The sequence below is a fragment of the Ambystoma mexicanum genome, chromosome 2p, assembly GCF_040938575.1.
Source record: "Ambystoma mexicanum isolate Mex_15411 chromosome 2p, UKY_AmexF1_1, whole genome shotgun sequence".
NCBI classification, from domain to species: domain Eukaryota; kingdom Metazoa; phylum Chordata; class Amphibia; order Caudata; family Ambystomatidae; genus Ambystoma; species Ambystoma mexicanum.
The window spans coordinates 631,084,154-631,111,581 of record NC_090923.1 but is presented as its reverse complement, the minus strand read 5'-3'; the positions used below and the strand labels follow the sequence as shown (position 1 = coordinate 631,111,581).

Here is a 27,428-nt window from a genome sequence, read left to right as displayed (position 1 = left end):
TTTTTGCAGGCGTTAAAAACCAACCCACAAAGGGATCCAGGGAGCTAATTACGGTACCGCAATTTGCGGTACCGTAATTGGCGCCTTCCCCATTCCCATTGAGCCCTATGGGCCAAAAATGGGAATGGGGAAAGGCAATGGTGGAAGGGGGAATTACCACCCCGCCAACCTTGGAATGGGGCGGTAATTCCCCTTTCCGCCAAGGCGGTGCCGGTATTTTACCGGCATGAACCATGGCGCTAATAGCGCCATGGTTCTCCGCCATCCGTGTAATGAGGCCCAATCTCTAAATATCTGTTCCCTTTCATTCCAAAATTGCGTGAACCTTTGAAAATAGCTCATAATGGGCGTTGACCTTGTGTTGGGATGCTGCGTCTCACACCCCATCCTCCTCCAAATGTGGTACATTAAATACGGTTGGCTTATCTACTTGACCAACCTGTGTGATACTAGTCAAATCACTTTCTTCCAGCAAACGCTCTAAATTCTGGTGATCATTGTACTGTCCAACTTTCCTAACAGTGTTACAAACTAATACTAAAATATATATATTCATGATAGGAAGGCAGTCTTTTAATTATGTAAAAGCCCTAGGCACTTATTACAAATTTGGACCGCCAAACGGAATTACTGTTTCTGCCATGTGCATTTACCATGGGATTACAAGTGGTGGTAAGGTAGTTTTAGCCCCCGTTTATGGAGTCCGTAGAGATTCCCGTTGGGGATTTTTGGTGAAATTACTAAGTAGTAATGCTGCAGATTTTTAGAGGAAAAGTGGAGAATTTAATATCGGCCGAATTACAACTCCGTAATTGCACTGTTGTAATTCCACAGAACTTGTAATTTGGCAGTGTGGGAAAAGTGGTGCAAACGGAATTACTGCCATATTTTTCCCACACCAGCTAACTCGTACTGAGGCCCTTGATGCCTTTGGCACTGCTAGCCACCGGTGTACTTGCAAGTGTCTTTCTCCTCCCCAAGCTCAGTCAGAATGTTAGATAAAGATGGTGCAAGCAGTTAGTCTAAAACGAAGAATTACATGATTCCAAAGGATTTTTAAAAGTTAACAAATGTTATAAAGTTACCAGTTTTTTTTTCCCAAGTTTCCAACACTTGCCCCTTACTCTTTGAGTCCAAAGTTGGAGCCTGTTTCAAGAACAAGATCCCTTTTAGAGCAACCCAAGCGGAAACCCAAAAAGATAAATTCTCTGGCACCAAACAATAGACCCAACAGAAAGCCGCGTCTAGGATACCATGTAAGGGTCTCCCATTGTTTTTACAGAGTAAATTACTACGTGGTAATTTACTTCGATGCAAACACTTCAAATAAATTTTAAGTTGGTACATGTATTTGAGGGTTATGGTTAAAACGGGGGTTTGAGGGCTTGGGGTAAGGTTCATAGTGAATGGGAGGGATGGGGGTCACCCCCAAATTAAAAACATTTAATCAACTTACCGGATTTCAATTGTAGCCTTGTGCTACTTATGTATTCCTATGCAACCTGCCTGATTTGACTTTAGCCTTGTGCTACTTATGTAACTTATTTGTCTTGTAGCCTTGTGCTTCTTATGTAACTCTTATGCAACTTACCTAACTTGACTTTTAACTTTGGGCTACATATGTAACTTACCTCTAACACCTGATAACCTCTTGTAATACCATATCCACTGTAAATAGCGCCTTGATGGCTCCGGGCTTTGTGCGCTGCTCTAAATGCAAAGATAAATACATTAGAAAAAGCAAATTGGAAGTGATTGCAACAAAGTAAATTACCACAAAGTAATAATGTAGAACCCATATAAGGGGGGGGGGATAGTTTGCCTTTTGGACACCCTACTCCTGTGGGTTTAGGGTCTGTGGCAGGTCAGATTCCTGGAAATGTTTTGATCGACTGCGGTAAGCAAAGGCTGAGGGCTTCTCATGAGCAGTACAAATCGGGACTTTCATTCTCACAATAACCTTTTTGCCTCCATCACCACCTTTTTGCCTCCATCACCGTACTACTGATTGGGACTAAGACATGGGGTACAAGGGTGTTGCCAGTGCACTTTCTCACCACTTTTGATCTTTTGTAGGGAATATGAAAAGCTCAAGGAGGTCCGTAAAGCATCCGGTGAAATGACAGAGAAGCTGAAAAGGGAGCTCTTTTCTACCAGCAACACGGTAAGAAAGGCACCAGATGAGGAGTAAAATGAATATTGTTTTATACGTGTCCATTTGTTCCCATATCGTCTGGCTGTTTTATTTGTTATAACGAAGTAGTATGAATAAAGGACCTGGTTCAGTGGTGTTCTATTACTTCATAAGGCCAATTTACGCACATGTAGTGGAGGGTTTACTTAGTTTTCCCTTTCACCTCTTTGCTCCTTTTTCAATGTTGCCAGTGAGGTTGAATAATATAAAAGGTGTAGTAGTCCTTCTCCGTAAACTAGATTATATGATATGGCATTTATAACGCGCCTAAACACAAGTGTTTCAAGGCGCGACGAGGCAAAGGAGGGGGAACAAAGTGAAGACAGACAACGATCTTACTAGGCCAGGTGACATTGAGATTGTGCAAGTGCAGGGGAGATGGAGAGGACAAGTGCGAGGGGAAAGGAGAGGGGGCAGGGCAGTACATGGATCACACAGTAAAACAAAGAAAACAAATAAATAAAAAGGGAGGCCAGCTGGTGGCAAGTGAAGACATCAGGTGTCAAGTGCTGGTAGGGGACTGTAGGGATACAGAAACAGACACTGAGTGCAAGGGCTGCCAGGGGGGCAACCAGTGCAGGAGTGCAACTGGCCGGGAGGGGACCTGGGCCCAAGATCGAAGGGTACCCAGGTGACCAGTGCAGTTTCAATTTCAACCAGGAGTTAAGCAGGGGAGAGGGAAGGCAGAAGCAAAGAGGAAGGTCTTGGTTCTCCTCAAGTTTCAGAGAGGCAGGGAAGCTGTTCCAGAGGGAGGCCCCAGATGAGGAAAGAGATCTGCCACCAACTTGTTGCTTGGAGCAGCGACTGACCCTTAAGGGAGTTGAAGGCAGAGGAGGGAAGGGCTCGAGAAGGCAGATATTTACAAAGAGAAAGTTGAAGGTATTGAGGCCCCAGCCACCAGAAGGCCTTTTGGACAATGCAGAGGGTTTTGAACGTAATCCTCACATCCACTTGGAGTCAGTGAAGAGATTTCAGTCCTGGAGAGATACGATCCCTGGGCTTGAGACAAAGGACAAGTCTTGCAGTCCTATTTTGGATGAGTTGCAGAGGGCGGAGAGTAGAAGCAGGCAGATTTAGAAAGAGGCAGTTTTAGAAAGAGGCAGTTGCAGAAGTCCAGCCTAGAGAGAACCAGAGCTCTGGAGACAGCAAGATTCTGGGGGAAGGAGGGGAAAGGAAGAATACCTCTGAGGAGGTGCAGTTGGTAGTGTGAATTCTTAGACGTCTGAGATGTAAGGAGAGTGTGGAGTCGAAGATGACCCCGAGGTTTTTAACCACACAGGTGGGAGCAGGAAGACTGCTCCTGTATTTTGGCAGAGGGATCTCTCTAACAGAAACTTAAAAATTATACTACTGAAGAAATATCCTATTGGATTTCTAAAAAGTATCAAAAGCAGTTGACAAAGGTTGGGTCACTACACAGGAAGCACAATTTCTGATAAATACAAAAAAAAGGCGTGGCAACAGGTTTTTTATTTCTGAAAATTCACAAGACTTTGGTTGTCCCTCCTGTATTCCCTATTGTTTCAGGTATTTACTTTGTTTTGGAACCTCTATCAAAATATTTGGTTCTATATTCATTTATTTTTCGATGCATTCTTTACCAAAATTTTTGGTTTAAAAAAAAAAAATCCATTTTTTATTTTATTTGGTGGTGGGTCCACTTCACTTACCCCCATCCCAGTCCTCCCTCCACTAATTATTTATTCCCTATTCCCCACCCAAACCCGTATATGCCCTTAAGCCTTTGCCCCATATTTGTCAATGATTTTTTTCAGTCAAACAATTTCGGCAAAAAAATGCGAAAAAACAAGCTATGAATGAATGTCGTACCAAATGTTCGACTACTTCCTTATCCTTTAGTTTAAAAGATGAAATCCTGTTTGAAAGACTTAACCAGTGTTACACAAATGTTGGAGAATTTTCCTTTTGACACTAATAACATTTTGATTTACCTGGATATTGTTTTTACATACCCTCTGCCAGTACCTAACTCCTCCATAATGTGGTGCATCTCCAGTACCTTGACAAATGATTATTTTAATTTCTTGGGCATATACTATAAACAAATTTAAGGAACAGCTATGGCGCCTAGTTTAGCTACTCTTTATGTGGAAAGTTGAAACTTAAGGAGATATGCCACCACTAATCCTTTTTTGAACCACCATGCGATAGATCAATGACATTATCATTTTCAGAACTGTTTCCACAACTAATCAATTTGTTGATTGGATAAACAGCAGAAATTGTTACCTCAAGTTTACACAAACTATGACTAAGAGAGATGAATTATTTGGATCTCAGTATTCGGTGGGCGAGGAACGTCTTAAAGTAAAGTCTTACCATAAACAGATGGACCAAAATGCCTTGTTGCAACATGATTGTTACGCTCACCTGGTTCCACGGGGACGCCACCCAGCAGTTGGGACTCGGGTATCCTTCTCTGCGGTTCCCATGTGTGACCAGCGGGAGGGTTCTGCCTGGAATACAGGTGGGCAATGTTCAAGACTGGGCAACTGGGGTAAACAGTCTCCCACCACCCCGTATATAGGCGGCCTCACTGGACCTCTCCTCACCTTGTTTTTAATGCAGGTGTGTTCTCCGCCCTGCCTTCTTGGCAGGGGCGCGTTGTGCTTGGTGGGCGTTTGCGATCAAGTTACTTCACTGATGCCGGCCCGCTTTGAGTCTTTCAGGTAGGTCTTATTGCTGTGCTATATTATTGTCCTTGCATGCCTTTTGGTTTAACTAATGTCTTTTCTCCTCCTTAGGTGCGCGGAAGCCCAATATGTGGCATAGACTGAATTGGGTCTCGCTGGTAAGTAATGGCGTTTTTAGAGCGCCTTGATGCGGTGAGTAGGCGCTAAGCGCAGCGCTATGATGCCTTGCCTCTTGCTAACCTGTTGTCTTCCCACAGGTCGCGGTGCTCACCTGGTGCATGGAATTCCTGAGGCGATGCTGGTCGAGGAGCGGCTTGCGAGGTAAGCTTTTCGGCACCGTTCATTAAATTGTAAAAATGTCTAATGCCTTGTTTCTTTCTTTTTTGCAGATCTGTCGGTTCGGGAGATCCGTCGGTTCGGGAGGAGCGCTGGTTCCAGGATGCTGATCTCAAGAGCCGTGTAGAGCTAACAAATAAATTACAGGTAAGCTGCTGCTGCTAACTATGTCCTTTTTCTCCTTTACAGATGCTGAACACGGTGAGCGTCACGTTGCAGAATTGCAAAGTAACGCGAAGCGTGTTATCCCAGTCGGGTGTGGTTTAAATAGCTTCAAGAAAGTAGTCCATGTAAAATAGTTCCTATGGTACCACACCCAAAAATACTATTCCGCATAGCTTGGTTCCAAGGAGCCAAGCTATGTGGATGCCTCCATGTTGATTGACACTGAAATAAAGTAGTTCCCAATACAAGTCCTTTATCAAGTATGAGCCTGGCCCCAAAAAGGCCTAGGCCAAGGATGCCTGGTTTTAGTGGAGACCCTTCCTGGCCCTTGGGCTTGCCAGGGGGTCTTCTGGATGGGGGTTGTGGCAATGATGGTCATCAAGCGCAGCATGTGAAAGAAAATGTACCATTTTGGCAATTTCTAAGACTTGAGCGTAATTGTAGACACTTCTGGACCTGCGCCACAGAGGCAAATAACCTTGCGCATAAGTTGGTTAACAAAGGTTATCCCAAAATATTCATCAAACATTCTGCAAAAAGGGCATATTACAACACATCACTAAAACCAAAACAGACTCGAAATGATGTTGATAAAGTTGTATGTGTAACTGCGTTTACCAATTTGTCATATTAAATCTAACCGATTAATTAAGAAAAATTCGAAGATACAATATAACAAAACAGATAATGGACAAATTCTCGATTTGTCTTTTGAAAACCATTTCTATTGGTTAAATAGTTATGAAAAACTATGTCATAGATAAGATGAATCAGCCTATGACAATAACATAAATGTGGGGTTTATGCCGGGTGACTGGGCATTATCCTTGCAGTAAATGTTCAGTGTGTGCCCTCACTAAAAAAGTTCAAGTGATATAGGTCTTACTGACCAATGTCTTCCACAGCAGTTTTCAAATTGCAATACTAATAATGTCATTTATAGGATGCAATGCCCATGTGGTTTACGTTATTTTGAATAACTAGATGCAAAGTTAAAACCTGCATGATTGAACATAAGACCCCCTTTAGTGAAACACATTTTGGAAGCACCAAACAGATTTGATGATTTCTATTGGAGGGTTTATAGTGAAAATGTCGACTGCATTATTTTAATGGGAGGATCCCCCCGATTATTTTTTTACTAGCTAAACTCAAAAACAACATACAAATAAAAAAAATCGCATTCAAAATTGTTTTCCACATTATTTTTTTCAACATTTTTTTCTCGATATTATAACTGGATAGCCTATTGCACAATGATTCGAAAGGTCTAAATCTATCATGAAAGATATATTCTGTAAGCCGGAACAGAAATGTTATTTTTTCTCGTACAAAGCCGTATTTATGGACTTAATGAGAATGAGTGTGCTGAATGAAAATACTGAGTAGGATAAGGTGTTTCACCCATAGATACATGATTGTACAAGGTACCTTTAGTACTGTGGGTGAGTAAAATATTTCCTCAGGTAGGAATTATTGGCACTAGCCCAATTTTCTTTACCAACTGGAACACACGAGTATCCAGCCTATAGATACTTTTTAGTAGTGCCGTTTTGGGACCCAGTTACCTTTCTATGTACACAATGGGCCTATTAGAGATTGTTGCCATGTAACACATTGACGTTGTTGTGCCCTTGTGATTTACGACCATAAATGATTGTGTGAATTGTTACATGCAGAGTCTTTGCGTGTTGTTGGTTGGGTTTCAGTGTCCGATTTCCTGTTCTGGTTTGGAAATAGGCGAGCGCTGGAAGTGGGTAATTTTCTCCTTCCTCATTCCTATTTAATAAGCCCCTAAAAATGAAGTCACTGATACAGACCTCCTTGGGGCTGAATTTCAGCTTTCACTAACAAACTCTTTGCTGGAGGATCTATTGAATCTCTGCAAATTTAGAGGGGCTAAGGAGAAGTTTATCATACACTTTGGACCAGAACAATTCTTGTCCTCATGCTTGAGGTAAATTATAAATCCTTTGTGTATCACAAGAGAACAAAGACCATTGAATAAATGGTGGTCTTTTGTGTATTCTATGATGGGCAGTGGCTTATCATAACAGGTAGATTTGGGATGAGTACATTTATTTTCTGACCCATTTCTACGATAAATGGTTAAGGTATTAGTCTCCTGTTACAACTTTGACAATTACTTGTGGTTTTGGCACTTGACTAGCCATATTACACACATTTACAGTTTGTGTTGCAATTGTGAAGCCAAGACAAATGTGATTTGGTTTCATATCGACTTATAAGATACAATTGAGAAGCAATATGAGGGAGCATTTATTGCAAGCCAGATGAAATACACCATTTGGCCACATGAAACACTGGATGCCCTTGATAAGACTACATTATCAATTCTCTAGGCTTCACAAATAATTATGGATTCCAAATAACAAACATTTATAGATGCTATTGATCTGCACGCCATATTTTCAAAACAAACTTTTTCTTTCACTGAATGTCTGGTTACAACCATGTAGGAGTGTTTTTCATACATGTAATGTTTTCATATGTACCACATAGTAATTTATTTTGGGGTCTGTTTTGATTTTTGTATAGGAATTTGTTGCATTTATTAATGTTGCAGGACTAGTATTTGTTTTTTGGAATCTCGCCAATCTTTATGATTGAACCAAGATAATTTTTGCATTGATGCCTAATGAATATTTTTTGTAAAAGTTGAGTTAAGAATTTTTACTCACCGCTGATGACCTATATATAAGTAATTTGTATATTACCCTTACTCTTGAGTTGATAATTGTATGAAATCTAGGTGTATTAAGGATTCTTATCCTTAAGTCTTGAGTATTTGCCAGTCTGGTTTCTCTGTCTGTCACTATTCTTGGTACTTGTCACAATTTGTTTTTACAGCACCTTTCTCTGACTCGCACAACTTATTTGTTCTCTTATGTCCAGTCCCCTTTCCTTCATCCTTCGGCGATGGATCTCCTGAGGAAATGGTGATGGGACCCGTAGCAGAGAATTGATTTTCTAGAATTTCCCTTGCAGGGAGGCATGCACTCAGCACCCTGTTGAAGTCCTTCCCTGCGTGCCCTGCCCAACCCTTTCCTCCATCAGACGGGAACTGACCTGTGCAGAAATGCTCTGCTTGCCTGCGCCCAAAAGCTCTTTTAAACAAATTGTAAGTGCTTTTGCCTTCAAATGTTGTGTGTGGGCTTGGTACCTTTGCAACTCGCGTGGCACCATATTGCACTTTTCACTTCAAAGGCTTGTGTGCTGGTAGGTGGTTTTCCAGACTATCTGCATGGGGTTAATACCGTGACTGTTACTCCCGGTACCCTGCTTCAGTGCCTCAGTGAGTCATCGGCACAGGAGGGATGAACACCCTAGCCAACACATGCCAATAGAACATACCCCACGAAAACATGAGGGGAGGATGAATACACTTGACAAGGTGTGTCCTACACCAGAAGCCATAATAGTTTGGGGGCCCATCCCCGGGCTCACCATAACTCATTTTACTGCCTTTCTTCCCGACCCGCACTGCTTGGGGGGTTTACACTGGATTTGACGACCGCAGCGACGTATAGCGCTTTAACAGTTAACTCTTCCTCGCAGGGGAGCCGGGGGAAAGGATGCACGCACCAGAAGTTCTGTCCACTACCACACTGCTCAGCAATGCAGGACTAGGCTTCAGGAAGAACTTGCAAGGTATGCCTCTTTTGTCCAGGACGCCCACGCGATATTGGCATATGGAACTCAGGAGATGCCATCCCGTTTACACTATATAGTGAGCGCAGTCTACAATCAGAGTTGACAGCCTTCCCACTCCAAGTGTACTGCCCTTGGCTATGGCTGCATTCACTCTGTTTAGTACACGTAAGCTGAATTTAGGTTATTGCACATTAATGATGTGAATGTATTCTCTGCAACAAACCCCACACCCCCTTTTTTATTTATTTATTTTTTAAATAAATTGGTTTGTAGTCATTGATGGATATTCTGAGAGTGCTGTGCAAACTATAGAAATAAGCATAGAGGCCTACTAGACAGACCAAATGTTTAAGTTGGGGGGCAGGGGTAGTGTGGGGGCGGGGAGAAGTGTTTGCAAAGCCTTCATCCTTGTGCCTGTGCCTAATAGAGCAATTTAGTAAAGATCTGCGATCCACATATGATTGTTTCATAATTGGTTGACCAGTGGTAGGGGTATGACAGTGAAATCACAGGCAGAAAATGCCCTCAATCGCGTGTATTCCTGGAGCAACTGGCAGGCAACAATGGGAAAAAGTCTTGTGAATGTCCGGTACTTACTAAAATATATATGTTTTCAAAATATTTCAAAACAATTGTACTGGAGGAGTACAGAGGCAAGAAGTCTACTACAAGCATTCATATTCTAGTCCCAATGTTGTGGTGGTAGAACAGTAATTCAGCCATTCAGGAGAAAAAGATGTAGATTTCTGAACTTCTGAAATAAACACCAACAGAGAAATACAATCTCCCAAGTGCTATCTAGCTAAAGGATGTGTAAAAGCTACTGGTGTCCCAGTGGGGGAAGAGGGAACTTACTCTATGGTTAAAAACTGTATCGGTAGCTAAATGGGAGGTGTCAACCTTAATATTGGAGCCCCTGGCACTATGGTGAATAAACACGACCAGGAAAAATAAAATGGGAAGCCGCTGTGGGAAGGAAATTATCAAATTTGTCTTCGTCATGATGCCACGGGGAAGTCCACATAGGTAGGTCCATGAAAGTATGGAGGGCCCACTGTGTGCGACAGGGATTGTGAGAATCCAGTGCCATGCCAAATCCCCGACTGCTGAGCTGATGTTTGCCGAATGCTCAGCATTGCATTCTTCCTTCTGCTATGCCTCATCCAACCGACTTCAGGGTCTTATCTTGGGGGTCCTGTGGCCTGGTTTACCTTCATTATGCTGGTATTCCAGTGCCTGAGAAGTTGCCTGCAGCTCTTCACCAGAAGCTCTACCCAAATGTCTGGAAACATGATACTGAAACCAAACACTGCACCAAAGTCCTGCAGGGTCCATTTAAAAAGCTCCAGTAACCGTGTTCATACTTTGGGGAATCTCCCCTTCCGAATCAGTCTCTGGTGGACATTACTGTACTTTGGGAGGCTAGACTTAAAATGCCTTGATATCGCTGCCATGACTTGTCCGACTCCTATTGCTTTCTGCAGCCCCCGTCCTCCAAAAAGGCATTTGGTTATCAAACCCAAGTCAGAGCTGCCTTTCTAGGTGACCATATTGTCTCCAGCTTTAAGAGTGTTGCTTCTGCAACTCCCTGGACACTGGTAAATTTGACCTTACTTTTGACTATACATGGAAGCTAACCTATTAGCTTTGCCTTGTTCTGGCCTAAGGAAGAAACTTTGATATTTTCACAATGTAACAAAATTATCTGAATGTATAAATCTATGAAACTGTTTCATTTTCTGTTTTAAAGTGTAATGTCTTCTTCAGACTCTTGTTGTTTTTACTATTTATGTCGGGTTTACTACTTACCTTTTTGTAGATAATACTTTAGCTACTCGTTTTATAATATGTAGTTTTAGTAATTGTACTGTGTGACAATCCTTTGAACTCTATTGTGTGCATGTGTAAGCTGTCCCTTACAACCACCATCTCATCTCTGCTCCTTAGAATGAAGGCAGACTTCTCAGCCTCATTACTTTTGCGAGATTCAGGATTAATTTACTGGAATCCCTGCATATACACCAAAGTGGAAGCCGAGGACTTAACTTGACCAGCAACCCACATCTACTCAGATTCTTTACTGCATATGTAGGCATCGGATTGTTTTGCTCTACACGATATTTCACTAGAAAACAAGATGTATTTTTCTTACACTAATAATTTGTGTTCACAAAGCACTCTACCCTGGGATGAGTTTTTCTCACTTGGAAATGTGGCCGAGATACTAGTCTCGCCTTCCTTTTTGCTCGGCTTCTGTTCCACTTTTCTGTGGTGTTCCACAGGGCTCTGCCGTGTCCCCTATTCTTTTTAACGTACATGCATCCGCTGGTGGGCCTTGTTCACTACCATGGCTTCTGGTGCTACTCGTATGCAGATGACGCACAGATTCTAGTCCAGCTGAATCTCCTGCAACCTGATGTCATCTCCCGCTCCCCAATTTATGTTCTCTCTGATGTGCATTGAATGAATGGACCAAATTATGTCCTCCCAGCTGTTGAAGAATTCACTACGAAGGTCCTGAGCCATAACAAGCCCTCCCCTGATTGCTCTCGCATCAGTTTGACGAGCATCCATAGAACCACCATCCAGAGACCCTACATGATTGCCATTGATGTCCGACAAAGCAGAGACTTTACCGATGTTGGTACTGACACTGGAACACAAAAAGCCTTTGAAATAAAGAAGAGTCAAATGACAAATTTCAACGGTACCACTGAAAGCGATTGATGAAATGGTAAAGGAAAAGAGCCAATTGAGATGAAAATGGGAAAGAGCTAGGCTGAAGGAAAAAGGAAAGGAAAAGGGCTTGAAGAGAAAAATAAACGTGGGGAAAAATAAAAGGCTAGTGAAAGAGAAGTGGGGTAAATGGTAGCTAAAGAAATCAATGTCATTGTTTTTATTGTATAGTCTATAGTGCAAACCTACCTCAACATGTTTAAGCCAGCATTTGACATAGCATTTTCTGGACAGTAGCTCAGTACTGTTGATGGAAGAGACACAATTTTAGTATTTTGCGGAACTGGGCGCTATGGAGGGCATTTCAAACCTCCAGCTGGAGAATTTGAGGGGCGGGGCATGGCGGGAGAAGGACTGTGTGACTTATTGCCTCCACAGCGGGTCTTGTCGGAGGAGTTCATAAGGTCTGTCAGAATGATTGTGACGGAGCATGATGCTAAGAAATTCACACACTCATGGTAGGCCATCTTGTGAGGGGGTCAGGAATGTGAGGCGAACAACTTTGTGAAGATTTTTCAAAAGATGCCGTTTTATTAACTCAAAAGGTTGGATAAACCCCTCACTATCCCTACCCTGACAAGGATTTCCCTGCCTAAAATAAACTAAAGGAGACACTCTAACAAAACGTTTCTGTCCCTCACACTTATACATACAATGCATCAAGTAGGTAATATATGACGGTTCAAATACAACAAATATAACGATTAAGTTCACCACACAATAATGGTCTCTCCCTATAATCTGGGTGAATTCCCCATCCCCAGATTCAAGCAGGATTCTGTCAACAGTTCCAAAAGAAATAAGGAAATCCTGTCTTATAACAAAGTTCCAACACAGTTCTTTGTAGTTCTAACTTGATAACAAAAAGTTGCAGTGCTTCAGAATAAAGTTTCAACACAGTTCTTTTTTTTTTATAACAAAATGTTCTAACTCTTTAGAATTGTTCACCAAAGATTCTTTCTTTTCCACTTGTACTAGTGAGAACTCAACCAACCTTCTTCGCATAGACCAAGAACACTTCTTCAGTCCATCAGCATACATTGTCTCTACTAGGGTTGTTTTGTCACCGCATATTGGTTTTGAAACACATATATACATTTCTGCAGCAATTTATATAACACTAAAGGTTTGTCAGGATGATTTGTCAACACCACTTCATCAACTTCCACCTGGTTTGCTTCCATGCCAGGGCTACTACTTCATAGTCTCTGTTCGGGTATACTCTCCTGCCCAAGCAGCATAAAGTTTTCAACTTCAACCTCTGGCCTGGTATACTCCCCTGCCAGATCAGTAAAGTACAAACAAGTACATCTGTGGTTAGTATCAACGTTTTAAGCAATTCTTTAAGCAATACAGGATACACATTGGTGTTCTTTATCACACTTTTCTGATTTCCACAACCACTGCAAGTTATGCTCCTCTCCTTCTGGATAACCTTTACAGGAAGGGCAGCCTTCTTGCCACTGTGGTTTCCCCACTTCTTCATCAAACAAATACTGACAATAAAATGTACTAATTATGATTATTTTGTGGCTTTGGCAATGTATATGTATACAGCTTCTGTTATGCACTTCTTCAAATATGGGTGATATGCGTTACAAACCCCAGGACTTTTATTTGCCCCCTTCTGACTTTGGCAAGGTTTGTTGGTTTTAAATTGCTTTAACTTTCTTTTGGCTTGAATAATGGTGGTTTGCATTACGTTTTGAAACGATTGCTCCATCGTGCTGCTGGGTTTTAAACAAACTCCCACACTTAAAGTTACAGTCATTTGATTGTACAGAATGTTTTCTCTGCTTGCTATCAGTTCGGTATTCAAAATTGCTTCCTTTTGTGTTTTCCTTTCTGCGCAACTGTTTTCTGATGTTAATGTACCTGCTCCGAGCAAGCGAGTGGTCATGTAGCGCTCCAGTGTCACAACAGCTTGATGAACTCATTGGGTATGGCATGCGCATCGGTCTCCCTCGCTGCTATCGGGTCTTCTGCCTCAGCTGCTTCTTGCGGTCAGGCAATCTGCTGCTCGCGGTCAGGCAATCTGCTGCTTTTAGACTGCCACGGCCTGCGCCATCTGCACACAGAGCTTCCAATGCTCCAAAAGCTCTCTGGTGCATGCCTGCCACCGTAGACTACCTTGCTGGGACGGAAGCTTCGAAACGTTTGATTTCCGCTACGCAGCCTCTGCAGTCTAGGTCTCCAGGGGCCAAGCTTCTTTCGCCTATGCTTCCCGCTGCGCGGCCTCTGCAATTAAGGCTTCTGGAGGTGAAGACCCTCTATTGCTTGCCTCTCGACAGTGGTCCCGTCTTCTCTCTCTTTCTCTCTTTCTCTCTCTCTCTCTCTTTTTCTCTCTCTCTCTCTTTCTTTCTCTTTCTCTCTCTCTCTCTCTCTCCTTTTGGCCTGCACTGGTGTGGGTCATTCCCATTAACAAGCCGCACTTTTCAGTTTGTTTTGTTCCTCTGCAGCCCTCTTCTTCGTCCCAGTACTTTGGGGATTATGGGACTGGAAGCCCATAATGAAAACATCAGTTTTTCTAACTTCTATCTTGCAATAGGCCATTAGAAGATTGGGGTCTCGGGTTAAGTTGCAAAAGGGGGTTTCCCATTCCTTCTGACCTGCTTCTCCCTCCCCCTCATGTGATCCTCCCGTTGTACACCACCTGCAGGGTCTGGATCAGAAAGCATCTGCCATTCCCTGGCCACATGAAGGGTCTTGGGCCAGGTTTTCTGGTTGAATCATCTGATTCATCACAATCTGCTGCATGTGATGACTTCCCCCTTGTCAGGAAGTAGAGTAACCTTTTCAGAAGGGGAGGAAGCAGAGCAGCCTTTAGATACAGCCGAAGATCCATGTGGACTCAACATTTCCTCATGTGATGCATGTGAGGACATTGTGACATTAAGGATATCCACGTTCCTTCTTAGTTAAAGGGTTCTGTGATGAATCTGGACTATTCATCCCTTCTCCCCAGAGGGGAGCCACCCCCTTTGAGGCTAGGGAGGTGGGCGGCTCAGCAAGAACCTCCCTAGGGGTGTGGGCAAGTGGAACCTCACTGGGTGTGACTCCCCTTTTGGTGGACAAAGACTCCCATTCCGGTAAGGAACTCCCTGTCTAGAGTACACTGACTGCCTACGTGGTAATCGGAAAGACTGTTGGTAACCCTGTTTTGGCTTTACCAAATAGTGACATTTCTTCAATCTCTTTACTGCACTTTCAGCTTATGCACTTAACCCACTTCATGCACTTGCATTAGGAGAAATGTTGTCAGGCCTAGTATGCTAGTTTCTCTGTTTATATCATTTGGAATCTTCAAGGCCCAAGAATGATCATTGTATTCCCTTGTTTTCCTTCCCGCCTTGAAGCACTTTGTGTATAAGGGCTATACAAATAAACAAATAAAATGCCTTCAGGTAATGCTGGATCCCGCTTGAACTCCACAGTCAGAGGAGCGACACACCCCTTTTGTTTCTGCTAATGCGCATCAAACCATGAGGAACTTATAATCAGGAAGAGAGACTCCTACGCAAAGGGGAGCCTTTTGACAGGAGGACATCCTGCAGGGGCAGAGCCAGGCTTGACCGCGCAGCCGGCTGTAGTGTGGCGAGTGAGCTGATCACTAGCAAGACAACGGAAGGCTGGCATCCTGAGTGGCAAAGAAGCCAAAGTATCGAGAGCGATGAAGACGGTAAAGAGACGTCTCACCTGGTGGCGTGACCACACGAAAGCTTGTTGGATCCCCGATCTCTGCATTAGAAATGCAATAACTACTGAGCAAGGGTTCATGCTGTTGAGAAGGGTGAACCATTGTATGAGGCTGGAGAAGCAACAAGGGTTACGGAAGCCATGTTTTATATGAACAGGCGCCCAACTGAGGCCCTGCTAAAGTAAGCATAGCTGAGGGGGAAAGTCGAAAGACGTGTGGTTGTTTGTTTTTTTTTTTTTAGGATGGGAAACCCACCAGAATTACAGGAGTCAGGAAGAACCTGAATGTTGGGATACAGCAGACACAAATCCCCCTACCCCCCCCCAACCCCTATTCGAGCATGCCAAAGTAAGTTGGCCAGAGGGCAAAAGGGCTTCAGAGGGTCCTAGAAAAGCAAGAGACATTGACATTTGCAAATTGTTAGAAACCTCCTTCCTTTGGAAAAGATCCAGGGCTTGATGAACTTTTAAATCCTTCATTTGGAAACAGTTCCAAACCATTGGCTATTGCTTCAGTTTCTTTCTTTTTGTTCTTTTTCCTAAGTGGTAGGGCGAGATTGCTAATAGGGTTTTGGACTTTTTATTTTGCAATATTTGATGAGCACCATTAGTTTTAGTTTGTTAGGTAGGGAATTACTCTCGTAGCAGTAGAGCTAGATAGCAATTTTATTATTTCTAATAAACAACCTTGAACATGGCACAACGTAGTCTGACTCCTCCTGGTTCCCCATATATGGTGTCAGGGTGGGATGTATGCCAGCTGATAAAAGCTGGGGCTTTCTGCTATTTACAAAGTTGACAGAAAAGGTCAAAGCCCCTACTCTGGCAACTCCCAAGTCCATATGATTTGACATCTATAGTACAGAGAACATGTATATCATGCCAAATGAAAGGCATCTAATTTCCCCTACACCAGCAACCTACATCAGATTAGTGACTAAATCTGGACTTGCCTGGCTGCATGCATTAGAGGTTGCAGCTAGTGTGATAGATCCCCGATTATAGGGGGAGGTGAAGGTGATCATCCATATCCATGGGTCTAGAGCCTACCTGGTTAGAGGGCGGTGGGGTCGTAGCACAAGGGATCCTTGAAAATGCCCTTGCAGCAGTACCCCAAGGGGTAGACCTTAGCAGAAACAGAAAGAGGGTTGCTGGGATTTGGAGAAGCCAACCTCGTTCAAGAGGAACCAGCTGTAAGAGAGTCTAAGGACATTGGCAAATTACCCGATCTCTCCTTCGCCCAAATGAACTTGTCCCAAATGAATGACCCAGCCCTAGCGGAGGCCATTGTGAGGGTAACCCCGGAAGAACAAGGACCAGTCCCTTCTTTATAAAGAAAGGATTACTTTATGAAGGGGATGTTGGGAAAGATGGTCTTCACTGAAGTCAATTGGTGATTCCCCATAGTCATGGGAGGATAGGGTTGGACCTGTCCCATTTCCCATCTCACGGCCGCACATGAAGGGATAGAGAACCAAAAAGCCAGGTTATACCACGTTTATACTGGCCCGGAGTGTTTGCAGATGTGAAGTACCATGTGCCTCTACTTGTGTGCTTTGTCAAGACTGCAGCCACTCCAGTTCCCCATGCCCCATTACAGCCCTTTCCCATCATTAAGTCCACTTTTCGCAAAGAACATTGGAAAATATTGGGCCTGCTAGAAACAGTTAAGTTTGGAAATAAATTCATACTTGTGATTGTTGACTATGCTACTTGGGTATCCCAAAGCATTTCCCCTTAGGAATAATACAAGTCAACAAATACTTTAACTTCTACTTCCTTTCCTTTCACGAGTTGGATTCCCAAAGGAAATCCTCAGACCAAGGTTTGACTTGTACGTCTAAAATTATGTAAGTAGTAAAAGAAATACTGCACATTTAATCTGCACGTGCCTCTGTGTATTACCCACAGACTGTCATGGGTACAGGCCCTAATCACACATCAAGGTTACTTCCATTTATAATTCACAGTGGTAGAAAGGAAGGGCAAGCGTGAACGCTGTGGTTGAAGGCCTGGCAAGTCGGGAACAAAACATCAATTTCTTCCCATAGGAATCCCAGTGCCCATAAATTATGACACTTCCTGTTTCCACCAACATGGGTTCTTTGGTGCCAGTCCAGTTTTGTGCTGCACGCTCTAGTCTCTGGGCGTGGCTGCCTATATAAGCCACGCACAGAGAATGAACCATGCTTCGTGTGCTTTCTGTAGCCTCAGGCACACGCTTACCTGTTCCCGGACTCCTGATTCGACAAGCGTTTAGCGGTCACGCACCGCACCCGGGCGTTCTCCTGTGGTGTCCGCGTACCTGTAAGTGAAGTAATCAGATCGCTGCTGAAGCTCTGCGCTTTCATACTTCTCCGGCGACCGCATGCTGTAAAACCATTCTGTAGGACTCCAGCCGATTCCGTCTGAAGCGCTGACTCTTCGGGGCGCTTCCGCTCCATCTTCCCTCAGCTGCTGTTTGCCATCCTGCTCCACTGCAACTCCTGAGACCTGCAAAAAAGGGGAAAGAACAGAGCAAACAGGTTAGAACTTTAACAGTAGCTCCTGTGTAAATTCCATCAAACTTTACAAACTTACCTGAACAATCCGCACACCTTAACCCAGTGAAGCAACTGGGAGGTCGCAAAACCGAACTTACCTGTACCAGATACAGTGATTTCAACTGTGTTCTCCCCCTCTCCTCCTCTAATCCTGGAGAGTGAAATACAACTGCCAATTTGCTGCAACCTGACATCAGCCCATACAAGGCAGTGGCCGCAGCGAATACAAGTTAACCCAGCGCAGAGTGGAACCAGACCATAGCGCCCCTGCAGATGCAGGATGGAGAGCCCACCATACTAAACCACAAGGCGAGCCACCCTTTCCTAGCACCACCACCAAAGCATCCCAGTACTTGGGGTGTTAAGGAGGGGTGGGGGTTTCCAGGGCCAATTTCCATAATTACCCTCAACTTATCACTCTTTCAGGTAGCCTCCCCATCACTCTAGGTGGAGTAGAAATCCGTACTGGGACCAGAGGGCTTCATCGCTCCTGCAGAGACTCGGGTGAGCGTGACACGGACAGATGGCCTTGTGGAAAGGTTTAACCAAACCTTAAAAAGAATCCTCCACAAGCTGGTAGGGAACAATGGTAGAAATTGGGATGTCATGATTCCCTAGCCTCTTTGCAGTTAAGAAAACGCCTCTTGGGTATTCCCATTTTCAGTTATTATACAGGCGAGAACCTTGAGACGCACTGGATATGGAGAAAGAGATCTGGGAAGAGAGAAGAGGCCATCCTACGCATTCCCCAGAGAGCAAAGAAGCTAAAATCCCATTTGGCTGCTGTTAGGGAAATCGTAAAACATACGTTAGACAGGCCCCAAGAACATCGAAAGGCGCTACATCATAGGTAAGCAGTAGCCTGTTTCTCTGTTGGAGAATCTGTCTTGGTTATCCTTCCCACCTCCGAAAACCATTACCTCTAAATGGTATGTCCATATACAATTCTCGAGAGAAATGTTCCCTTGAATTATGTAGTGGCCCAACCAGATGGATGTCAAAAGACCCAGATCATCTTATATAGTAGAGGAAACTACTGTGACTATGGCCACTTTCCTAACCAACCAAGATCTCGAACACCAGTTGGTCCCTAACTATCTTCCACTCTCCCAGCAAGACTCATGATTTATTAAACCTGTTTCCAGAGGTGGTCTTTGAACAACCGGGTAGAGTACATTGTATATGCACGGCAGCCCGACAAGCGGTTAATTTTTCCAGAGGCATAGTGGAATATTATCAAAATGGAGCTCCACTAAATGCTCCAAGCCAACATCATTGATCCCTCAGAGAGCCTGTGGCCTTCCCCCAATCCTTTTAGTGGCAAACAGGACAAGAGTTGGAGGTTCTGCACAGATTCCAGGAAACTGAAATCCATATCTGTTTGCTAATTACAGCATGCTACGAATCGATGAGCTCATCGAGAAGTTAGTGTCATCTAATCCACTCTGGATTTAACCATAGGATACTGGCAGGTACTCCTGAATCACACGGATAGGGAAAAGACAACATTTTCCACCCCACAGGGGTTCTTTCAATTGAAAGTACTTCCATTTGGTTTTCTGGAGCCTACTTGGGCGACAACATCCTACACAGTAAGACCTGGCCTGAATACATGTACCACAACTATGTTATTGCAAGAGCCCTCCACAGAGCATGTTTAACGGCAAACTCGAAGAAATGCCATCTAGCCTAGGCAGCATGATGGGTTTTCAGGATAACTTGTACACAAGTCTTGATTTTTATTTTTTTTAAAGAGACACAAGTGAGCATTAGCCTTCTTTCTTTTATTATTGGAGTTCAAGCTTTGTGATTTAAAAAGAACATGAAAATAACCTTTCCCTGGGAAATTTCTGGAGTTAAACAATACATGTCATCTGACCCAGAACCTCCCAACCGAGAGGACCTTTTGTCCTCGAAATGCTCCTCCCATCCTACCTCTCTTCTTTCTTAGAGGCAATGTTTGTGCCAGATAATTTTGGCAAAGTTCTGTGCTCGAAGCTTCACCTAATGGCCACAAGTAATTAGCCAAAAATGTAAGTGAAAAATATATTTTTCATAATGCCCCTTAAAAGCTGAAAAAAAAACCTGGTCTGGATCCGGGAAGTGGAATTGGTGACAGGGTAGAACGTAAAGCTGTCAGAATGCCCAGTCAGGCCACTTAAAACAGGGCAGTCAGCAAACCTGCCTCCAAGCACAAACACTGAAATTGTGCAGGAAAACCACCCTTAGGTGGACTACAGCTCCCAAAATGCTTTTCTCCCCCAACTGGAAAACCCAGATGGATCAGGGAGATGAAATTATAACAAAGTTCATGGAGGCCATAGGAAAACACCTCAAGGACAGGAAGACCATGGGGGAAACCTAACAAACACTAGAACTCCCCATCGCACTTGCCTTCCAAGCAGAAGTGCAGCAAGATATCATCCACACAAGCAGCCTCTTCAGCTTCTCCATTCACACACGAGTTTCAAAATGCCCACCAGAGCTCTTGTAGTTTTAGTCCAGCCCCTTCTGCCTCATTCTGCCCATCAAACTAAAACAGCGTAGCCAATCCCGCCCTGCAGCCCTAATTCCATTCAGCAGTAGGGGTGCTTGTTGCTATACTTTTAACAATGCAGCCCAGTTCATTGGTGTGGTTGGCAGGAGCAAGTGGCTCCTGTTTGGAGATGGAAGACTGCTGGAGAGGAAGGTGCAGCAGAGACTTTGGAGACTACTGTATTGGGTAGCTTGGAGAAGTGGCAGCTGGAGAGAGGAGGTGATTTCTGCAGAAACCAAAGTGGTGAGAAAGGAGGAAGTCAAACCAGGAGTGGGGCGGAAGGCAGTTGTAGGAAAAGGGGAAAGGAGGGTGGAGGAGACAGAGGTAGGGAGGAATGTGTAACGCTCACCTGATTCCCGTAGAGGCGCCGGTCTTGACTGGGCGTATACCGTATCTTCAAAGGTGATGTGCAACACACAGCTGGCTCTTTGGGCTGGACCTCTGTGCACTGTATGTCTGACTTGAAGGGTAAGATGTCTGCAGATAGAAAATATGGGATTAAGGAACTGGGTTATTGAATGTCTCTCTTCTTCCCTTTCTCTTCTCCTGTAGAACCCCAAAGGTTAACGCTCTCACCTTAGGTAAGTGAACGCCGTGCTCTCCATCTGCCTCGGGGCAGGGTGCTGTAACCAGTTTCTTCACTGGATAAGGGGAGCAGGCCTCTTGACTTCAGAGGACTGCTGTCCGTCGTTTACTGCACGAACGGTAAGTTTCGAGTAATTCTAATGTCTTTAAAGTCTTTAGTAATGATGTTTCTTGTTTTGCAGGGTTCCGGCGATGGCGGATGACGGGCTGAAGTGAGTTGAAGATGGAGCCCGTGTGATGAATAGAACGCCTGGAAGCACGTAAGTAAGCGCTTGTTGCCTGCTTCACGATGCGCTCTAACTGTCTTTTTATTTTGCAGGTACAAGTTCGGAGCGGCTGCAGGGTGCCGGAATACCCACTGGGTTAGATGTGGAAAGGAGTAATGGCACGTGAGTATTAAAGTTCCCCAATGTCTTTAAACGCACCTTGTTTTGTCTTTCAGATGCGGGATGCAGCGCCGAAGGCCTCCGGAGCGTGCGAAGAGTTGGTAAGCTTTTGTCTTTCAGATGCCGGAATGCAGTGTGAAGACCTCCAGAGCGCACGAAGAGTAGGTAAGCCTTTGTCTTTCAGATGCCGGAATGCACCGAGAGGCGTTGGTGACAGCCAATGGACCAGGTAAGTGAAGAGCTGTCACTGAAGACCGTAATGCTAACCTATTCTTTCTTGTCTTTATATGTGTTGCTGAAGACTGGATTCAGGATGGTAAGCCTTTTTCCTTAGGCCCAGGATCAGATGCAGAAGACACGATGAGCGTTCTGCTGCAGAGGATGCAGAATAACGCAAAGCAAGATTGATCCATCGGGTGTGGTTTAAATAGCCTCCTGTAGTGCTTAGGTGTCTCCTTCCACAGCCACGCCTAGGTAAGAAAAGAGTTCCTGCTTTCCAGAAGAGTTCCAGTGTTCTGAATCTAGGGAGTGGCTCCTGCCCCACCCAACAGGAAAAGTAGTTCCAAACAGAAGAGGATCAGAGGCTCAACTGGCAGGCAAGTAAGCAGCATGGTCTGCTGCAGGTAAGTCCACCCAAGCATTATGAGCCCGGCGCTTCCAGCGCTGGGACTGGGCATATTTATGAGCCTGGTGCCACTGGCGCCAGGACTGGGTCCAAAAGGTCCCAATTGGGACTGGTTGGCACTCGGAACCTGGGTTATGGATCTGCTTCCAAGGGAGTTGGGAAAACCCTGACCTTTTGGAAGCAGAGATCATGACAGAATGTTTCCTCTAGTCTTTGACTATGTTGCCATTTCTTGGTAACTTTTTTTATCTATTTGCCAAGTACCTTACAGTACCGCACATGGGGGGGGGGGTCCTTTTGTTTTATGGCACTAGCCACCCTCTAAGGATTTCTGGTGACAGTACAAGTGTGCCTAGGACAAACTGGTGGCAGCAGTTTACTTTTAAAGTATTTTTACTTCTTTTTAATGAACTAGAACGCATTTACCATGTTGGCTCAAGAATGTCGCCAGTAAATGGCAGTGCCATGAAGTCTATTCAGTCCTTTGGCCATTTTGTCCCTTTGCCTTCCCCCAAGTCGAGTGACCTGGGTTTTACTTTATTTGGGCATGCAGCCTCGTGCGAAAACTGCATCTTTCGCGGGCTCCTACATGTCATGTGTGCTAGTGCCCTGTTGGGACTGTCTGGTCTCAATCCACACTACTGGTGCCAGTATGTCCGGTATGCCTGAATGACTGGAACCACTGTGGGCCGTGATTGGTCCATGTCTGGTGTGAATGTAAGAGAGCAGATCTTCCATTGGTTATCCCAGATTTGAGCGTAAAACTAAGCTTGGATCAGAGAAGGGGCTCTGCATCAATTCCAGGTCGATCACCTGAAGTTCACACAGAACTACAGAAGGAGCCAAATATCCTGAAGTGAGAGCAGACCTGTGGAACCGCCAGAGCCATGCCTGAAGGTTTGGAACTCTGGCCCCGCTGTTGACCTGTCAGACCCCTGCTTTTGTATCAATAACAGAAGGGCCGCAAGGGTGCGTTGAGAGTAGTGGGACCATCTACTCTCGGCACCTCCAGCTTACCCTCGTAAAGACCCTCTTTGGAAGTGTTCCTGGGCCATCCAGCAAACAGACCAGCTTGAACCTGGGGTATTGTATAGGAGTGACTCCATCCCGAGTTGGCAATCGCTAACTTTTGGTCCTCGGCCCTTTCCTGCCTAGCTCCTCTGGGTCGTGATTTGAGACTGTGCCACACCATGAGCATTTGCAGTCCGTGTCGCACTGCTGTGGTGATGGTCGTTGTAGGAGCCTTGCATGCCTGCCCCCTGTTCCCTGAGACATGCTGTACTGGAACTAACTTCCTTTCTTCGAGAGCTGAGAAAAGGCTATTGTCCCGCCACCGACGATGGTCCTGTCGCGCAGCCGCTGAGAGCCAGAGTAACGTGTAACTGCACGGGTTAAACTTGTAAGCGACTTGGGCTAGACTGGAAAAGTTTGCCCCGGAATGTGTCGAGAGTCGGTGAGTACTTGCATCACTTACATGTGGCCCCCTTGCACCGCTATTGTTCTTTACGCACGAGAATCCCTGAAAAGATGCTCACCTTAGCTGGGCAAGCCTGCGCTCCCTAGCTATTCCTGAAAATCGGTCGCTCTACCTGCAAGGGTAGACCCTCCTCGAATAATAGGAACCGGTTCTTCATCCCCTCAGGTCCCTTCCTGAACTGCTACAACTCCCTGAAGAGGACCCGTTTTCACTTTTACGTACGACCGCTCTTTAATGCACTGCTGTACTTTTGAGCATAAGGCTCCCCACTTCGTAGGGCTGGACTGCATAAGTTAGGGATCAACTCTGAAAGACTGCCTAATGGAATATTTGTGTTAACCTTCCTCTTCTGTTGCAGGTTGCGGTTGCGTTCTCCCCCTTATCCGCATTTGGCGAAACGCATTTTTGTGTGTGTATATATAGTAAATGGTGTAAGGCGTCTGTGGTAACTGTGTTTATTGGTTTTGGTGCTTTTTGGTGGTGTAAGCCACCAAATGTCACCAAAACATTGCTACTAGAAGAAGGGGGTTCCAAGAAGCAGTCTTTCTGGTTGTCATGACGGCTGAAAATGCTGTGGCATACAATGACCAGTCCACCAAGTGTTCATTCCTGTTGTAGTACACCAATGTTATCCAATAGTTGCTTGTTTCACGTATTTTCTCCCAATCAGGACTACTGTCACATGTCAAGTGAAGCACAGAGTGATATGTTTTCGCCGGCAGCAGACAGGGAGCCAAGGGGAGGCTGCCGAAGCAAGATGAGGGTCCCACCAGTGTTCGCTCCCCTCCTCCTCGCCTTTCCTCTCTTACAGTATAACAATGAAGGTGAGTCAGTTGAGTCTTTGGCAGTGTGGGAAGTCTGTCGTTACTGCCTACTTGTTCTGACGCTTCAAGGAGGAGGAGTTTGTGCCTTCAAAGACTCTTGCTCCAAGCGGAGTGTTGCGGAGAGTCAGTCGAGTCCGTGGCAGTCTTCGGCGGTGTTCGGTGTGTTCATAACGCCGGACTACAGGAAAGTGAAGCAGTCCCCACAGCAAGATGAAAGTGCAGTGGAGTGGGTGAAGTGAGGACTGCAGCTGCTGTCCGGAGGAAAGACCCTCTTGAGGTTAGGTGACACAAACACTGAGCGCATGAAGAAATGCAGGAGGCGGGTCCACTAACACGCTAGAAGCTTCTTCAACAGCGGCAACGCGATTGTATAACCATGAGCTCCTGCAACAGCGTGGATTCAACGTACAATGATCAAGGTGAGGGAGTGTGTGCGGATTAACTGCAAGTGATTGAATTACAAACACCCAGTGTCACGATTCACTGTGAACACATTTCCTCTCCCCCCCTTCTGTTCTTGCTCTCGCTTCTGTTGTTATGGCAGCTGTTGAAGTCAAAGACTGTGGGCCATCTTCTGTTGAGGGGCCTGTAATAACAATTGATGGGTCACCAATCAGCGGTCATTGCAAGTCTGCTACATACATAATTGTCGAGCCTAAACTGAATGAAAATGATACAGATCATGTTGAGGATTTGTCACCAATCAAAGGGCAAGATGTATGTTTAATAGTAGGCAAGAAAATCACAACAGATGCGATAAATGAGTTTTCCTACAGAGAACTCCTGGAAGCCAGTAAACACATGGATATACTTGATAACAGCAGCACAACTTCAAAGAGCTGCATGGCGCAAGGTTCATCCTTCACTTGAACGGGACCATCGGTGAGTCATGACATTGTATGTACTCAAATTGATTTGAGTGAATAATATTCAAAGGTTTCTTCCTGCCAATCGATCTGATTGTCAAGCGCAGTGCATGGAGAAGAGCACTACAACAATTGATTGCTTGACACGTGACACACATGGGACATGCAGTGAACAGGGTTCTAAAGTCTGTGCAAAGTGGTTCTAAAGTCTGTGCAAAGTTGAATAACAAAGACGACACGATGGGTAATGCACCAGCTTCAGATAAAGTGCAATCTAGTGAGAAGTTGGTTAAGGACTCAAATTTTAGAAATAAGACACACGTTACATCAATGATCTGCCCTGTGATGATGTGCCTCCTTCACTAACTTTGCCGCAGGACAGTTTTTTTTTTAAAAAGAAAATGCGCTTCCATTTTGCTGATACGGTGGTAAGAGTTGCGTTTGGCTGAACGTTTAAAAAGTGATTTCCTGCAGCTAAAACGTACTCTAATAGGCTCCAGTGGAAATGTGTATCACAGAAAAGAACAGGATAGCATAGCATCTGCTACATCGACGTTGGGTCATTGTGCTTCCTTGTCAGCTGCAGCCTCCGATGCCAAAGGAAATATACTTCATCTTCAACTAGTGCTGCATTAGCTTCTGCAACTTTGACTAGCACTCCTTTGAGAACTAAATGCACTACCCCATCAAACAGTGGAGGTTCGACAGGTACCAGATTCTATTCCAAAAAACTTGGTGCATAGTAGTGTGTTGTATGGTCTAGAGAGTGCCGACACTCCGACTCCACCAATGCGTCATATGCCATCTTCAAGTGAAGATTCTGAAACAGAGCACTTAAACATCTCAGTAGCTGCAGGCCTTCAAATTTATAATCCTGTCTTGCCCATAATCCTGTCTTGCCCAACATCAACAGCTTGATTCCCTTCATGAAGCTGTATGAAGCATTTCACAACGACATGAAGGATCAGAATGCCTTGTTAGCAACGGTAAATGCGAAGGTTACGGCCCTAGAGTCCTTCGCTGACCATACTTTAAAATGCCTAGATGTAGAAGCAGAAGTGTCTGCGAAATGGCAGAATAGGCTAAGCATGTTTGCTGAAACTGAACTCTCTCAAAAAACTGACTTGATCACTGCTGTGCTAAAGTGAGGCAGATGGATGCGAGTAAATCCTCAACACCTTTGTACTAACAGGGTTGAACACGATGTGTCTTGCAAACAAAACAGCACAGAAAGCTCTTTTCTGCAGAAATGCTTGTGCGTAGAGCCAGCATTAAATTTGGCGGCGGAGAGAAGACTGATTGATCAATTGACATCTGGTCAGCCTCCAGTGATAATTCCTTTAAGCACAGTGATCCCTCCAACAGATGATTCAACAGGTGTAGGTGTCATGATTGAGAAAAGTGTACAACAGGACCCACCCAGAGCGACTAATAACCAGTGTGCCAACTCATTGAAGCCTGCATCTGCTGAAAATCACAAAAGTGCTACAGGTCATTCTGTCATCGACGAGTGCGATGTGGTGAAAGTCAAGCCTGTTGGTTTGCTACCTCCACTGGCCTGTAATGGAGGCAGTGCTAAGGTGGCTTCGTTCGGCATATTCTCTGATGGGGGAAAAATCTTTTATAAGAAATCTTGACAATAAGAAAATTGAGAGCCTATCTCGATGAAAAAAAGATGGAAAAAAAAGAATGGTAAGACACTGAACTCAAACGCATCAAAACGCTTTATTAGAAATCTGACAACACCTTCACCAGTGCCGATGTTCAAACGGCCGGTGAAACATAACTCTTTGTCTGAGAAAGAACTTGAGGACGAAAAAGCGCTTGAGGCTGAGGAAATGCCCAAACATCAGGCATGTAAGCAACCTCGGCTAGACTCAAACAAGTGTGACAAAGCAGACTAGTTTACCTCTGTGGACTTGGCTAATCTCTCAACCTATTTGATGAAAGATGAGGAGAATGATGAGATTGAATCAGTGTCCTCTGATGAGGATGGGGATGATTAGATCATCGATGAACCAAGTTAAAGTACTTTACGAAGAGGCTTTCATCTCAAATGGTAAGCAAACCAAAAGTAAGTCAGAAACGTTCATCATTATCAAACAAATCGTCGAGGTGCGTTTTAGAAGT

The 27,428-nt window shown here is 44.6% G+C and overlaps 1 protein-coding gene across 2 annotated transcripts in view; it reads left to right on the top strand.

Moving 5' to 3' along the window:
• TRAIP (TRAF interacting protein) overlaps positions 1 to 27,428 on the top strand; it is a 535,773-nt gene that overhangs the window by 250,935 nt on the left and 257,410 nt on the right. For both annotated transcript variants that reach the window (XM_069644161.1, XM_069644162.1), the window contains exon 8: positions 2,077 to 2,164. In XM_069644161.1, the coding sequence (XP_069500262.1) occupies positions 2,077 to 2,164 (88 nt within the window). The remainder of the gene's footprint in view (positions 1 to 2,076; positions 2,165 to 27,428) is intronic.